Here is a 15034-nt window from a genome sequence, read left to right as displayed (position 1 = left end):
TTTTATTTTTCCTAACATCTTTGCATTTGGAGTTAATGAGTTCTGTGAGGGCATGGCCCCCTTGTAGCCTGCGTAGATTCTGCAGAATGAAGCTGATGTATTGTCTCATTTTTGCAGTTTCCGCATTGCATGTCTGCGCATTTGTTGCAACAATAATAGTAATGCAGGTTGCAAGGATCTATGTGATAATGGCCAAAATTTTGAATACAGGCATCCTTTAACCTACAGGATTTCAACATAACGGAGTAAAATTTTGGATTCTGTCAAAAAAAAAAAGAAAAGCAATGAGTGAAAAAATTAGAAAAAAATCAATTATTATGTCTTACGAATAAAATAGATACTCAAATTAATTTTCATTGTCATATTGCTTTCATGTTTAAATGGACGAAATTGTTGGGCTTCTGCCCTCTTTTGTACAAAAAGAAGGGACGAAATTACAATGTAAAGTTTTATAATTTATATAATTTTAAATGATCTTTGAACTTTGAGATATTCTCTGTTCGACTTGGATGCTTTTTAATTTCAACTTTACTGAATTAGAGGGACTAAGTTGATTCCACCTTTAGGAAATTTTAAAGTTGTTACTTTTCAGTCATCGTAAATGCTTCTAGTTATCACTATGTGTAGCAGTCACATCAGCAAACAAATGCTGCCTACTACACACGATCTGTCACATAATATTCTTTTAACAACGTTGAATTAGAATTTGATGCAATGGATTAAAATAGTGGAACATTTGTAACGTTATGAATCAAAGTGAAATCTTTAATACATAAAGGATCAAAATATGAAACCTAGAATAAATACTAGGAACTAAATTAGAAAACCTTTCTTTTTTTTTTTTTTTTTTTTTTTCTTTTTTTCCCGACTCAAGGGACTGAAGCCTAAATCAACATTTTTTCTTATATTCTGATAACGATGCCTACTAATTAGCATGGCATACTCACCACCAACATATTGAAAACAAACAAAAAGAAGAGTGCATTGTTGAATAAGAAGATTTTCAACAACTAACTAGAAACACGCAAACACACACTAAAGCATGCTTAGAGGGTAATTAAGATCAAGGACATTAACAAAAGGAGAAAAGTCATTAATGGCCAGTGAAAATAGCTTCTTCCAAAAGTTGCTTAGAGTCACTCATCAAAGCAGGACTCAACCTAAACATGAGGGTGCAAAACTCCATCTCATTAAGAGCTCCATCCCCATCAATATCACCTTCTCTTAGCATGCAAGTAATCTCATCATCGTTCATTCCTTCCAACCCAAGCAATGCAGAGTTTTTCTTCAAGCTCTCAAATGTTATCACTTTCTTCTCTCTGTCCATCAACACATTAAAACCATTTGCCAACTCCTTCATAAACCCTTCACTTCCCAATTTCTCCATCATTGAAGGGAAGTAGTCCTCAAAAACAACCGATCCACCATTCTTCTTGGAACTCGACGCCATTTTTGCTCAATTTTGCGAAGTTGTAATTTAAACAAAAGAAAAATAAAATAAAAAGTAAAATAGCTTTGTCTACTGTTCTATAACGAGGAACAATGATTTGTTGTTGGAAATATGTATGTGGGACGAGCATTAATATATATAGTTAGATGAGGAAAAAAACAAATTAACATGAAGGCAATTTGTGGAAGGAGTAAATTTTAAGGTTGTTGCTATGCTAGGCACAATTGTAATATTTCGTGGCCTTCTTGGAAGGTGCGTGGGAAGTTCTATAATGTGAGTGTGACTTGCCATTTACCAAAGTACAAAATGGTCATAATCTAATAATCACTTATGTAGCTAGCATTTTCCTTTTGCATACATCAATTTTTGTCACTTACCATAAGCAACAAATTAGCAATTTCAATTTTTTTGTGTTGCTTTTCAATTTCAAATTACGGAGTACATTTTTTTGGTTGTATTATAAGCTAGTTATCGCAAATCCTCGAGCAGAACAAAGACCATATGAGCGGTAAATGACCCCCCAAAAAACCTTTTTGAAGGTTCAAGTGAGCTGGGTTCCGGAGCTCACCAAAATCTGGCCAGAGTTCAAGGCTCAAATGTTTGTAGATGTGCATAAAATTCATCCACTAAAGAGGTCCTCGTGCTAATAACTAAGGGTGGAAATAGATTAGGCCGAACTTGGTTTCGTATGACCTAAGCCTAATCTGTCAAAATTTTTAAGGCCTAAGCTTGGTCTGCGAGCTGTCATATGCTTATTTTTTGACTATTACATTTTTTACCTTATCACCTCTCACACGTCTTATTGTTTTTATTTTTTTTTTACAAAAATGTCCGTTTCGGACTATGTATAACCCACAATCAGAACCTCTCCCATTTCAGCAGTTGCGAATTTCACTTTTAAAAACAACAAAGAAAATAAAAAAAAAATGATAAAACATGTTAAATAAAATATAAAAATATAAAAATACCACCAAATAAAACTAATGCAATTTTTTTCGGATTTTTCTGAGAATATGAAAATAAAAAAAATGAAAATGAGTCTAAACGATGGAATTTTAGATTTTGAGGGGCGGAGTTCCATAAGAAGTTGAGAGTCTTAATCCTGAATTTTCTAATTTGATTTTCTAGGGAAGTTTCAGAGCAACGGATCAAATAGCCCAAAAATCGGATAGCTAATAATGACCTAAAACAGAAGGATGAAAACTATCCATGTTACAAACATGCTCAAAATTTATGCTGATATAGTTCAGGTTATATGATTCAAACTGTTTTCCCCCTGAATAATAATGTTTATGGGGTGTTCGTATTCTATAATCCGAAAAAAAATAAGGAACACGTCCTGTTTTTTGAGGTTTTCGGATTATAAAATCTGAATTGGCAAAAAACTCATTTTCCATCCCATAACAAAGGAAAAACTCAATTCGGATTATAAAATCCGAAAATCATATGGGCATTTTCGTAAAAAAATTATGGCGCGTGAGAAATAAGTAGGTGGGAAAAATAATAGTCTTATTTTTAGCCTTGAGTTTGACCTTTTGAAAGTATGATATGACATGCTAACCTGTTTAAAAGCCTATTTAATATGAAAATATTTAAATAAATAATGTTCTCTAAGTTTAAATAAGGGTCATGCTAAGTTGTGCCCTTAGAACACAAGTTAAGTAGTTTAAAACGGAATTAAAAATAAGTTTGATATTGAAAAGATAACTTCCAAAGCTTTTAGGACATTGGATATACAATTTTTAAGAAAAAAAACTTGTATATTTAGTTTCTTAACTTATACCTCATGGGCACAAGTTAGGTTTTTTTTTTTTTTCCTTTAAATAAACTAGCAACCTAATATATCAATAAGATTAAACCACCTTTTGATATTTAACATGAAATATTTAGAGAGTTTGATTATACATTATATCATATTTCAATTCTAGTTTATAGCAGTATATTTAAATATACGAAGAATGAATGTTTACTAATAAGTTTAAATTACTCAAAAAGTTAACAAATTTCTAATTTATTTTAAGGGGGAATATATTGATGGTTGAGAACATGATCATCCAACACATCATGATGTATTAAAATGTTGATTCGTCGAAATATAAAGAAGTCATATACAATAATGCGTGTTGAAAAATTAATAGTTCTCACAAGAGAACAAAATGTCAAATACTTATTTTTAAAGGTTACTGCTAATTATTAATAGACATAAGAACATAATTTTAGTCTCTCTCTATTCTTGTTAAACCCTAGCCGTCACCATTATTTTTTTCTTTGATCTATCAAAGAGAGATGATTTAGAGTTAATTTTGGCATGAAATCACCATTTCAAAGTGTTTTTTCTTCTTTCTTTTATAGTTAAATAAGTAATTTTCACATCTTTTCAGTCTTCTTTCACATGCTTTTGTGATTTTGCTGTTGTTTGTGTTGATTTTCCGTCTTCTTGCGGTGTGTTTTTGATTTTCCATCTAAGTACGATGTTTATTCGGTTCAGATTGTCATATCAACTTCGATTAAGTGCAGATCCAATCAATGACTTTGATATCGTCAACATTGCAGATTCGTAGGCATGAATATTTTGGAGATTTGAATATAATCATGTTTATAGACATATGTACATTTTTATTTTATGCTATTGATATATATGTTGTGCATTTATTCGTAGATTCATCATTTTTGTCTTTAATGAGTTTGAACTTGTATATGTACTCTATAAACTTAAATGAATAAATACCGCTTATGTTAGTAAAAAAAAAAAAAAAAAAAAGAACACCAAGTATGCTTCCCACTGTCTTTAAATTCTTTTCAATAACCGTAATTTAACTTTGAAGCAAATTTTGTCAAACATTTCAATTCAAAGTCTGTTCTTACATTCATTTACTTATTTGCAACTTGCAAATTTACTTTAAATATTTTTACAATTCCGTCTTTTCCATTTTATACAATTTTACCTTCAAGTCTTTTTAATTTGATTGTTTTTACCTTTGATTTCAAAGCGCTTAACCTTTAAAACTTTTTTGAACCAATTTTTACCCTTAAACCCGAATCTAATTCAGAAATATGTTCAAAACAATCCTACACAAATGTGGGTTTATCAATTAAGTCAAACTGATTAAATATTTATTTGTATTCTATATTTAGTTAACTTTCCTTGGACAAAAATACCCGTGAACACCCATATGTATTCATAAGAAAATGCTAACAAGTGCTTTTTAAAATGAAAATTTTTATTTTAATATTTATGTATTTAACATATTAAAACATTAAAAAGTAACTTTTTCTACGAAAACATTATTAATTGTTTACATTTTTAAATCCTTAACGAGAGTGAGACCCATATTCATAAGAGTCGAACCTTGCATGATTTAACATGATACTTGCATGAGTTAACATGATAGACATCTTCCTTCGTTCAAAATTATCGATTTGGAATTTAGTGTTTAACGATATCGATGAACCATTCTACTGTACGCACTAATTTGGATGTAATGTATTTTAGTGGTTACTGGTTGGTCATTTGCTATATTTTTAGGTGTCATTTACTAATATGCTAGACAGCTAGAGGACAATGGCAATGTACCAAAAAAGACAATGGTAACTCGTACAAGCGCAATTCTTACAATATTTTTGTCTTAAAAAGACCACACGGGTATTACAAAAAAAGAGACTATAGATTTGTTGTATATCCATAAAAGATTGAATAAAACAAGCAAATAGGTTTATATAGTATCAACTTCATGTCTTTCACCTTTTTTTTTTATTTTTATTTTTTATATATACTGGTATATGTTTTTCACTTTTTAAATAGATCATGACATATCAATGGGGTTGAGTCTAATGATGTATCAAATACGAGTTATAAATATCATACTAGATAGAAACGTAGAAAGTTGAAAAACATATAAATGAGTTGAAATTCATTTGTCTGGTTAGTCATAGTCCTCCAATATGATGATTCAACTGAGTGTTTCTTCTTTAGAAGTCCCAACAATGGTATGAGCGTTCAGAGATAACATATTGAAGTGTTAAAGTGAGTTATAAATCTCACATTGGATAGAAAAATGGAGGTTAGACAATATATAAAGATAATCCATGTCCCAGATGCCTTACAATTTTAGATGAAAATGTGATGCTCAAACTCAATTTCGTGGTTGCTCATACTCCAATGTGATAATCAAAGTCCAATCTAGTGTTGCTTTCTAGAAGGTCCCAACGCACCTCAAATAATCAACCAAAGTGAGAAGAATATATGAAAAACTCATACTTCATCCGGTCCTTATTACAAGAAACAAAACAAAAAAACCTCAAAACCAATGCAATTATTAATTAATGTAACTTTTTGAATATTTTTACATATATATCTTCATAAAAAATTGTGAAACATTAAATAATGATGGATAAAAAAAATCTTTTAAGCAATAATTACACCTTAAAAGTTGTGATATTTTTTTTTATAAATATGACCAATTTTTTTAAAAATATTTTCTTATAATAAGGACCGTAGGGAGAAAATAAAATATATCATGACATTAATAAAATAGTTAGCTAGTATAATTGATTGCAAACTTGGTTAAGAAAAAGTTGAATTTCTTTTATCTTTGATGGATGTCTGTTCCATCAATTGGGAAGTCCTCTTATTTTCATGTGCATAACACAGTACTTAAGGAAGCTGCCGAAATCTTGTGCCTTTTTGGATCATACAAAGAAAAGCAACAAAGAGGTCAGATAATAGAAATTTCACGTAGTTTTCAGAAGTTTGGACTTAGCTTTGTGGTTACACAGATTCTGACTTCAATGCTTTGGATTTCTTCAGATATGTGGCTTCTATGAAAGAAGGCATGACCAAAAGTATGCACATAATGCACTCTATACTGATTTTATGTGATAGCATGTACTTTGGACTGTTGGGCCTACTATGTTTTCTTGATAACCGTATTATCCAATAAAATTTAAGAGTTTAAAGACTAATTTAAAGTAATAAATAAAGCAAAATGGATAATTTAGAGTATGTTTAAATGAGATAATTGGAAAATCAATAGAATTCGAAATTCTATAGATTTCAAATGGTTCAAATGAATTCATTTCATTTGTTTTTTTTATCGGGGTTTGAACCCCGAACCTTACATATATTATGTATTATCCATCTTAACTGAGCTAAGTTAATGAGGACATTTTGTTTGGACAAAATAATTTAATTTCCTTCAATTATTAAATTTATCTTTCCATTTTTGTCTTTTTTATTTTTTATTTTAAAATAAACTATACTGCAATTTTGTCTCGTTATTATGTAGACAATATTCATTCAACTTCGACATAAATACAACAAACTTTGTTGCACAATTAAATTAAAACACCCAAGAGCGCTTATATGAGATGACACGAGTCTCTTTTAACTTAACCAAAGTCTTTGTTCAAATCCAGTCTTGAGCATGCAGCATGGTTAAAACTTTTAGGGAGAGTTTGCCGTCCATTTGAGTCCCACAACGTTCGAAAAATTAATCTCTACAGTTACGTGCTCGGATGATATCCGGTTTGATTATAACAAATTAAATTAAAACACAATTTCTGTGAAGACATTCTTACTATCATCACTTGACACGATTTGATTCACTTACAAATTGTTATCCACTTTCAGGGTAAGCAGGGTAATTTTCCCTATATTTTTAACTATAACTTTTGTGTGAGAATCATATTGGCTAATGTTTTGATATCGGTAATATCCTTATCCTAGCTAATAATAAAACTGACTTAAAAAAAAAGGGGAATGAAAAATCATTATTGATAACAGTGGCAATAGTAATGACATTTTATAACAATTTTAGGTGAGAATTGAACCATGTCAAAAGAAGGCACAAAACGCTATTTGATAAAAATAACGGATAACTGATAAACTAGCTTATAGTTTATAACTGATGACTGATAGATTATAGCTGACGACTGATGGCTTATAACTTAATTATAAGTTAGTTGAAATGTTTGGTAAAATTAGCGATTCAACTAGCTGATAAATTCAAAATGACATAAAAAAGTATTCTTGATTCATAATAAAATTTATATAAATTGATGTTTAAGTATTTAGGATTTCTTAATTTAAATTTATTGTTATTTTTAAAAAAATTTAATTTATCTTTTATATTAGAAATAAAATTTCAGTGAATTTTTATTTAAGTGTTTATATTTTATAAAATTTAAACGTAGCAATTAACAGTTACCAGAATGTGCTATTATATGTATTATTAAGAATACTGGATAGTTAGATGAATGTATTATTAATATCTTTATGAAAAAAATTACTGAATTATCATATGCATTTTCTTTAATAAGAATTATTATATGCATTGTTAACTAGAGAAGGGATAATAGACAAAACAATTTTTTTTTTTTTTTTAGGGGAATAGACAAAACAATTTATTTAGTTGAAAACAAGAGAGGTGTATATCATTAAAAAAAAAACACGTATATTTTTTTTTGGGTAGAGAAAAACACGTATATTCTACCATATTAAAAAAGTGGAAGGCAATAGATCATATATCAACAAATAAGCTTTATTCAACATAGTTTAGGCATACGAGCTTATCCGCTATAAGCTATAAGCTAGCTTATAGCTAATTAAGGAAGGTTAAGTAAGTAAAAAGCTAGCTTATATCTTTTTACCACTAAAATGACCTTTCTTTTTTTATCCAAAAAAAAGACCTTTCTTTTTTTTTTTGAGGGGAAAAAAAAGACCTTTGTTAGACACTATTAAACTTAAAATTTGATTAATTTTTTTTGTAGAGAAATTACATAACTTGTTTTATTTTCCTTAAAAAAAAATATTGTTTTATTTAAAAAGGGCTCAAAAAAATATATTTAACCTTAATAATAAATAAGCAATACTAAACGACAACTAATTTAATTGTTGCATAGACTCTTGTGTTTCATCATCTTGATTGAACCCTTATTTATAAGTAGTAATATCCATCTGATCACTCAAACCATAAAGCTTTCCAACTCATTTGAAGAGTTCTTCTTGTTTTTTTTTTTTGAAGGAATTTGAAGAGTTCTTCTTGTTATGCATTTCAATACAAAACAATAAAAAACATTATTTTAACGATAAATATGGGTTCTAACTATTTTAAGTAAATTATTAGTTACTCATTTCTGTTTATAAATTCTCTTTCTCCTATTTTTATAACCAATACTCTAATTCTAGGCATACGCTTCTATCATTCGTAATTAACACGTATATGAAAACAAATATTTTAGTTCATCATAATATTGCCTCTTTTTTCATCCCTAAACGTTCCTTCTAAAATTCAACCCACATTTCCAAATAATTTGTTCATCACAATATCCTTATCCATATTTTGAAACTCATCGATCAATCAAGTTTCTGCACCTCCATTTTGATTCAATTTAGGTGGGAATGGAATTCTTTCAAAGGGCTAAAGTGGTGCGTTTGAGAAGCCACCATAACAAATATTTGTTGGCAGATGATGACCAAGAAGGTGTTTACCAAGATCGTCTTGGTTGCTACAACAATGCTAAATGGACGGTGGAGTTTGTAGATGGTGGAAACTTGATTAGATTGAAGAGTCATTATGGAAAATACTTAACGGCATCTAATATGCCATTCTTGTTAGGTAGAACGGGGAAAAAAGTTTTGCAAACACTTCCCACAAGGTTGAATTCATCTTTGGAATGGGAACCTATAAGAGAAGGTAATCAAATCAGACTTAGGACTCGTTATGGCCAATTTTTACGCGCCAATGGAGGGTTACCACCATGGAGAAACTCCGTCACGCATGATATCCCATATCGTACAAAAACGACAAATTGGGTTCTATGGGACATTGATCTTGTCGAGCTTCGACCACCACCACCGAAGCAAATACAAGATGCCACACCTATTGATGTTAAAGATCTGACTTGTCCTAATAACTCTTTGTCCAATCGTTTTCATTCTCCTTCTCCTCCTCCTTCTCCTACTCTTCCGGATAATGATGATCCCTTTGGCGCAATTGACCTAAGGTTCTCGTCTTCCATATCAGATGAGGTTTGCTTCCTTTAATTTGCTAAAAATTTAATATTTAATATTTATCTCATTTACTTTTATAATAATTACTATCCGTCGATGCGTCGCAATTAAAAATTGGGATTATAGTTTTTTTTTTAATTATTGATTGTACTCATTATCATGCATGCTTGTCTACATAATGGTTTGGTTTCTTTTAGACAATGCATGTGATTCAAGTTTCTAATTGTAGAACATACATCTTAAAACAATGGTTGAAAAGATGCTATGTGTGTGTGTTTCTGTGATTAATGAGATATTGTTTAATTTTCATGCACAATGTGTATAGCCATATTATATTGTCATCCGTGGAAAGAAATGTGTTAATTACAAGTATCATATTGCATAAATAAGAAAATTTAATCACACATTTAAGCTACGAAGCTCTTTTACTTAATGCACTAGTCTTTTGGGTTGAGTTCTCTTCATGAGTTTAAATTATAACATCAGACACTTTCATTGAGAGTTGATTAACAAAAATTGTCACAAGCTGAACTAAGGCATATATTACACTAGATAGTGATAGATGGGTGAAGCCGAAGAAAAAAAAGGCTACCACAAGTCAGTCCTAATAGGGTAAAAGTCGTGTGGATGCTGACTATTAAAAAAGATGGCAATGTTTGAGTCTCACGTAATAGATAAGAAAACTCAATGTGATATTTAAGTTATACGACTCTTCCACTTAATGAGACATTCTTTTGGGTTGGATTCTCTCATGTGCTCAAGTTATAACAAAATATAATGAATTAAAGTAGCTATTTTTTTTTTGAAAGAAAAAAATAGCTAAATTAATAATGTACTTCTCTTTGTAATGATTTTTTTTTCTCTTTTCTTTTTCATTTATGTGAAATGCTCAAATATGAAAATTTAGAGCTAAGGATGCAAAGATTAAATTATATCTTAACATATTTTTCTTAAATGCCATTTTCAAATGCAGGGCAGTAGAGATTTTGATGATCATAGCGACTCACCAATGAAAGAAGGGAGGATTATATTTTATAATGTGGGTGATGAAAATGGAGATGTTCATGATGGAAGTGAAGAAAAATTCTTTACATTCAAAGGAAGTTGTGTGGATGAGTTAAAGGAGAAATTACAAGAAGAGACAGGTCTTGATGATATTGTTGTATGTTCCCGCAACCCTTTGAATGCAAAAATCTATCCACTTCGTCTACAATTACCTCCCAACAACATTGATATGCATGTAGTTGTGGTTCCTTCATTAGAAAGTAAGCACTCCCAAGTTTTAGTATAGTTGAAAATTAATTATACAACTTCCATTTTAATTTAGAGATTAATTTTGATGCACCGTTTAAATCTTTCCCATGATTATTTGACTTCAAATGTTTCTTGTTTTTTATATCAATTAATTTATGGCTTTCAGAATAAACAAAAGAAGATGATGGCAATCATTAGCTCATATTGGCGGAAAACTGGAAATGCAAATTATATTCAGGGTGAATTTTATGTACCTATATTTTGACATAAGGAAGAAAAAGAATGCATAGGAGGGAAAACTATGTTGAAAGAGAAAAACAACCGAAGCAATGTAAAGCTTCAAACGTCAAATTTCTCATTGTATTTTATATATATATATATATATATATATATATATATATATATATATATATATATATATATATATATATATACAACTTTTTGTAATGTATTTCATTTGAAGAGAGTAATATAAAGGATTTCGTTTCTATTAATTATTATTATTATTATTATTATTATTATTATTATTATTATTATTATTTATTTATTGTTTTTTATTTATTTTGATACTTAAGAGTTTATTGATATGGTCTAACCAAAATGATTGACGAAGAGAGGCTACAAAACAAACATCAGCAAATCAAGAACAAAATCAAGACACCTATTAAAAAAAGCCTATACCTGAAATATACAAAAAAAGAAACTCCTGAAAAAGGATACACCCCCCGGAGACTAGATAGTAGACAAATTAGCTTTGGTTTGACATAGTAACTTGTTATTTTCACCCCTATCTCCTTATTTGTTTGTACAAAACTTTGTTAATTGTCTATTTTATTTTTTGTCCAAAAGGTTTTGCTAATTGCAAAACCCGTGGGTAAGATTTTTCGAATTGCTCTTTAGACTTCTAGCAATTGCTCACAACCACCTATTGAATGAAAATTAACCACGGTTTACTGCAAAACAGTAGTTAACTACAGTTAACACTTTTTTAAGTTGGTTTAATCACTTTTTCACGAATGCTAGTTAATTGATATTGAGAGTATTTTGAGTAATTTAAGGTGTATGTGAATAATTGCTAAGTGATTAAAGAACAATTTTCTTAGATCTTTTTCTTCTCACGATTATGGTGATAATGATTATCTCACTTTACAGGTAATGGGTACCAACAAAATTATTGTGCTAAAGAAACTAACCATTGCCGACTTAAGAATATTAACTTTTTTAATCCCTTTTCCTAATCAAGAAAATATCATATGCCATAATCTCGAAATGCTTTAAACTTATCGTAATGAATAAAAAAGAAAAAACCATACACATATACGTTCCAAAATTTGACTGTAATTTACGTAATTAAATGTAAATATGTACTAAGCCTCTCTTTATTTGGGCATGTTACGTTCACAATCATAAATTTTTTAATGCTAAAGATTAAAGAAGCTTAATTAACAGCATGCCATATTACTTAGTGGGGCTTCTATGGTGTAATCAAGGAAATTACTTTTTTGAAAAAGTCATTTTATTTAGCCAACAACGTAATTGTTGATGCCATGTCAGCTAGTGTTTTTGTGATGGACCACTGTAAGACTAAATTTTACCTTATCACAAATCAGTCCTCATATAAAATATTAATTACTTTTGATTTATTAACTTATTTTATTTAAAATAAAATCATTTTTGTTCTTCATCCATTCATTTTGTTCGTCCTTTCTTCTTCATCTGTAAATTATTCATTTTTTCTTCATCTTGGTCCTTTCTTCTGCAGAAGGGTATTTTATGCTCAAATTAAATATTTTTAATCATCCTCTTTCTCCTTCATCTGCAGAAGGGGATTTTGTTAACCTAAATTATACATTTTGCTAACCCAAATTAGGGATTTACATACTTATCCCCGTGTCTGTGGTTGTTGTACTGATTGAGGTAGGCCATGACATAATTTAGTAATTTTACATCTCGTGTTTCTGAATTCTCTTTAACTTCTCTGTCTCTCTACAGCTGCTTCAAAACACCCTTCTTCATCAAAACCTCATTAAAAGTATCTAAATCGAAATCCTAAGGTTGAAATTACAACTACATATGACAAGCTTTATGTGCCTGTACTGATGACTTTCTATGAAACTGCATGAAAAGAAAAACAGAAATAGGGCCTAATTTTCCCCCTTTGCCAATAAATATCATGAATCATATAACATCCATCACCCTCCACCTTTTTATTGGTTCTGATCCTTCTTTTAATACGGGATTTCGATGAATTGACCTACTCTTCAGGACCATTTTAGGTCATAATATAAACTTCAATTGGTAGAACAACAGTTTAATGGATCTGGAATTTTGGAGAGGAAGGGAGGAAGAAATCGATTTGGAATTTTGATGAAGCTACTAATGATTTTGTGCGACAATAGAGAAGATGAAATTGGTCCTATCCATTTTTTTTTTTGGTGTACTGTCGTATCCAATTTAGATGCATAAGTTTTAAGATTAAAAAAATAAAATAATAATAATAAAAATGTTTAATTTTGATTTAATTTGGGATACAGTTGCAATAAGTAAAAATACAGTGGTACACCGTCTGAGTAAACGTGCAATACACCGTATAATTTGGCGTGAATAATTGGTCATTCTAATGACTTCACCAAAAAAGTCATTCTAATAACTTCACCATAGAATTTTCCATTACTTTTTCCTAGCCATTTCAATTTAATTGGACACTTTATACCGACAGCTATATTACTTGCGATTGTATGTTACCAAATATATTGCGACACTTGAATCTCAAGTAAAGAACAATTACTTAGCATATAGAATCTCAAGTAAAGAACAATGTTTTAGCATATAGAATCTCATAGATCTCTTGAGTTTCATGCACGAAATTCTGACAGCAAAAAAGTGCATATTTATTAAAAAAATATTTCAAAGAATATTATCTTGAATTGATGGTTCATACTTAGCAATATATAAACATCATTTGATTTGGTTCTTCAATCAAATTAAAACTACACAACCCTTAATTGAATTAGCCTTTCAAAAAATGGCTCAACCTCCAACACAATCAAATCCTCAAGCAACCAAACCAAAAAGTTCAATGCTGCTACGTTACATTGCCATAATAATTTTAGCCTTAATAATCATTGTTGGCTTAGCTGTACTCATAAGTTGGCTAGTTGTAAGGCCAAAAAACTTGCAATATAGTGTTGAAGATGCTTCAATCCACAACTTCAATTTAACTGATGCAAATCATCTCTATGCAAACTTTGATATCACAATAAGATCAAAGAATCCAAATTCCAAAGTGTCAATATACTATGATTCTATTGAAGTGTCGGTGCGTTACGAGGATCAAACCCTAGCTACAAATGCAGTTCAACCGTTTTTTCAACCTCATAAGAATGTTACTAGGATGCATGCAAGACTCACCGCTCAAACTGTGGCTTTGTATGATTCTGTGCCAAAAGATCTTAAGCTTGAGAGATCTTCTGGGGATATTGAATTAGATGTGTTCATCAGAGCAAGGATAAGGTTTAAGGTTGGATTGTTGAAAACGAAACACCGTACTCTAAGGGTATCTTGTTCACCTGTGTTGGTGAATTTTTCTAAAGCCAAGAGTTTTGAAAGGGCCTATTGTGATGTTGAAATGTAAACAAGCATGCCAAATGAAGGAACATTCTAAGGAAGAATCTCTATTATTTTTCTGAATGTTATTGTTATTATTTGTTCTTTTTGGTTTTTTATTTTGTGTTAATTTTCTGATTTTTTTTTTTTTTTGTTTTCTGTTTTTCTTGAGTTTGTTAGATTGATGATATGATTCTTTTGTCAGTCAGTATCTTATTGTAATTTATCTTATGGGTTTTGGGTTTCTTATGTTGAAAACTGAAATAAAAAGTAAAATTGGCTATTAATATTCACCCAAATGGTGTACTGTATGCATGATTATCTGTAAAATCCTTTGAATCTTTCAAAGTTATTTTTATCTATATTATAATTTATCTTGAGTCTACAATTTAGCAAAATCAGCATTTGAATGTACTTCAGTCAGAGTTATGTAGAGCAAAGTTGGAGTAAGACAAAATTTTTAGAGCAACTTATGTAATAAAAGCAATCATTTCTCATACTAATTACTATTATATAATTTAAACAGTAAAATAGTTTATATATTTCTATTCATTCACAAGGGTTAAAATCAGAATGGTCTAATCAAGTCAGGACCGTCTCATATAGAGAAAATCACGACTTATTTACAATGGTTTACGGAGATAGTTGTCTAAGATATAATTTTGGGTCATAATGCCCTAATTTACATACTATGAAGTCCAACTTATCGTCGA

At 29.9% G+C, this 15034-nt stretch overlaps 2 protein-coding genes and 1 pseudogene across 3 annotated transcripts; 2 read left to right on the top strand and 1 right to left on the bottom strand.

Moving 5' to 3' along the window:
* Positions 1-828: 828 nt before the first annotated feature.
* On the bottom strand, positions 829-1581 carry LOC146943774 (calcium-binding protein KRP1 pseudogene; annotated as a pseudogene). The gene has a single exon (XR_015025697.1). The product of XR_015025697.1 is annotated as a calcium-binding protein KRP1 pseudogene (transcript).
* Positions 1582-8615: 7034 nt separating this feature from the next.
* Positions 8616-11209, top strand: LOC146943773 (uncharacterized). The gene is made up of 3 exons (XM_085742042.1): positions 8616-9479; positions 10435-10726; positions 10882-11209. Exons 1-3 carry the CDS (start codon positions 8850-8852, stop codon positions 10884-10886), a joined length of 927 nt encoding a protein of 308 aa, XP_085598168.1. The 5' UTR covers positions 8616-8849; the 3' UTR covers positions 10887-11209.
* A 2479-nt stretch (positions 11210-13688) lies between these two features.
* Positions 13689-14614, top strand: LOC146943772 (uncharacterized protein At1g08160-like). The gene has a single exon (XM_085742043.1). It carries the CDS (start codon positions 13741-13743, stop codon positions 14347-14349), a length of 609 nt encoding a protein of 202 aa, XP_085598169.1. The 5' UTR covers positions 13689-13740; the 3' UTR covers positions 14350-14614.
* The last annotated feature ends 420 nt before the right edge of the window (positions 14615-15034 follow it).

Source organism: Medicago sativa, chromosome 2 (genome assembly GCF_051527215.1).
Source record: "Medicago sativa cultivar Bolivia chromosome 2, Bolivia_mono, whole genome shotgun sequence".
Lineage (NCBI taxonomy): Eukaryota > Viridiplantae > Streptophyta > Magnoliopsida > Fabales > Fabaceae > Medicago > Medicago sativa.
The sequence above is the reverse complement of the archived record's forward strand: the minus strand, read 5'-3'. Positions and strand labels throughout refer to the sequence as shown.

Coding starts and splice junctions, on each gene's coding strand:
- LOC146943773 (XM_085742042.1), top strand. CDS start 8,850: ATGGAATTCTTTCAAAGGGCTAAAGTGGTGCGTTTGAGAAGCCACCAT. Junction 9,480..10,434: donor CGTCTTCCATATCAGATGAG/GTTTGCTTCCTT, acceptor TTTCAAATGCAG/GGCAGTAGAGATTTTGATGA.
- LOC146943772 (XM_085742043.1), top strand. CDS start 13,741: ATGGCTCAACCTCCAACACAATCAAATCCTCAAGCAACCAAACCAAAA.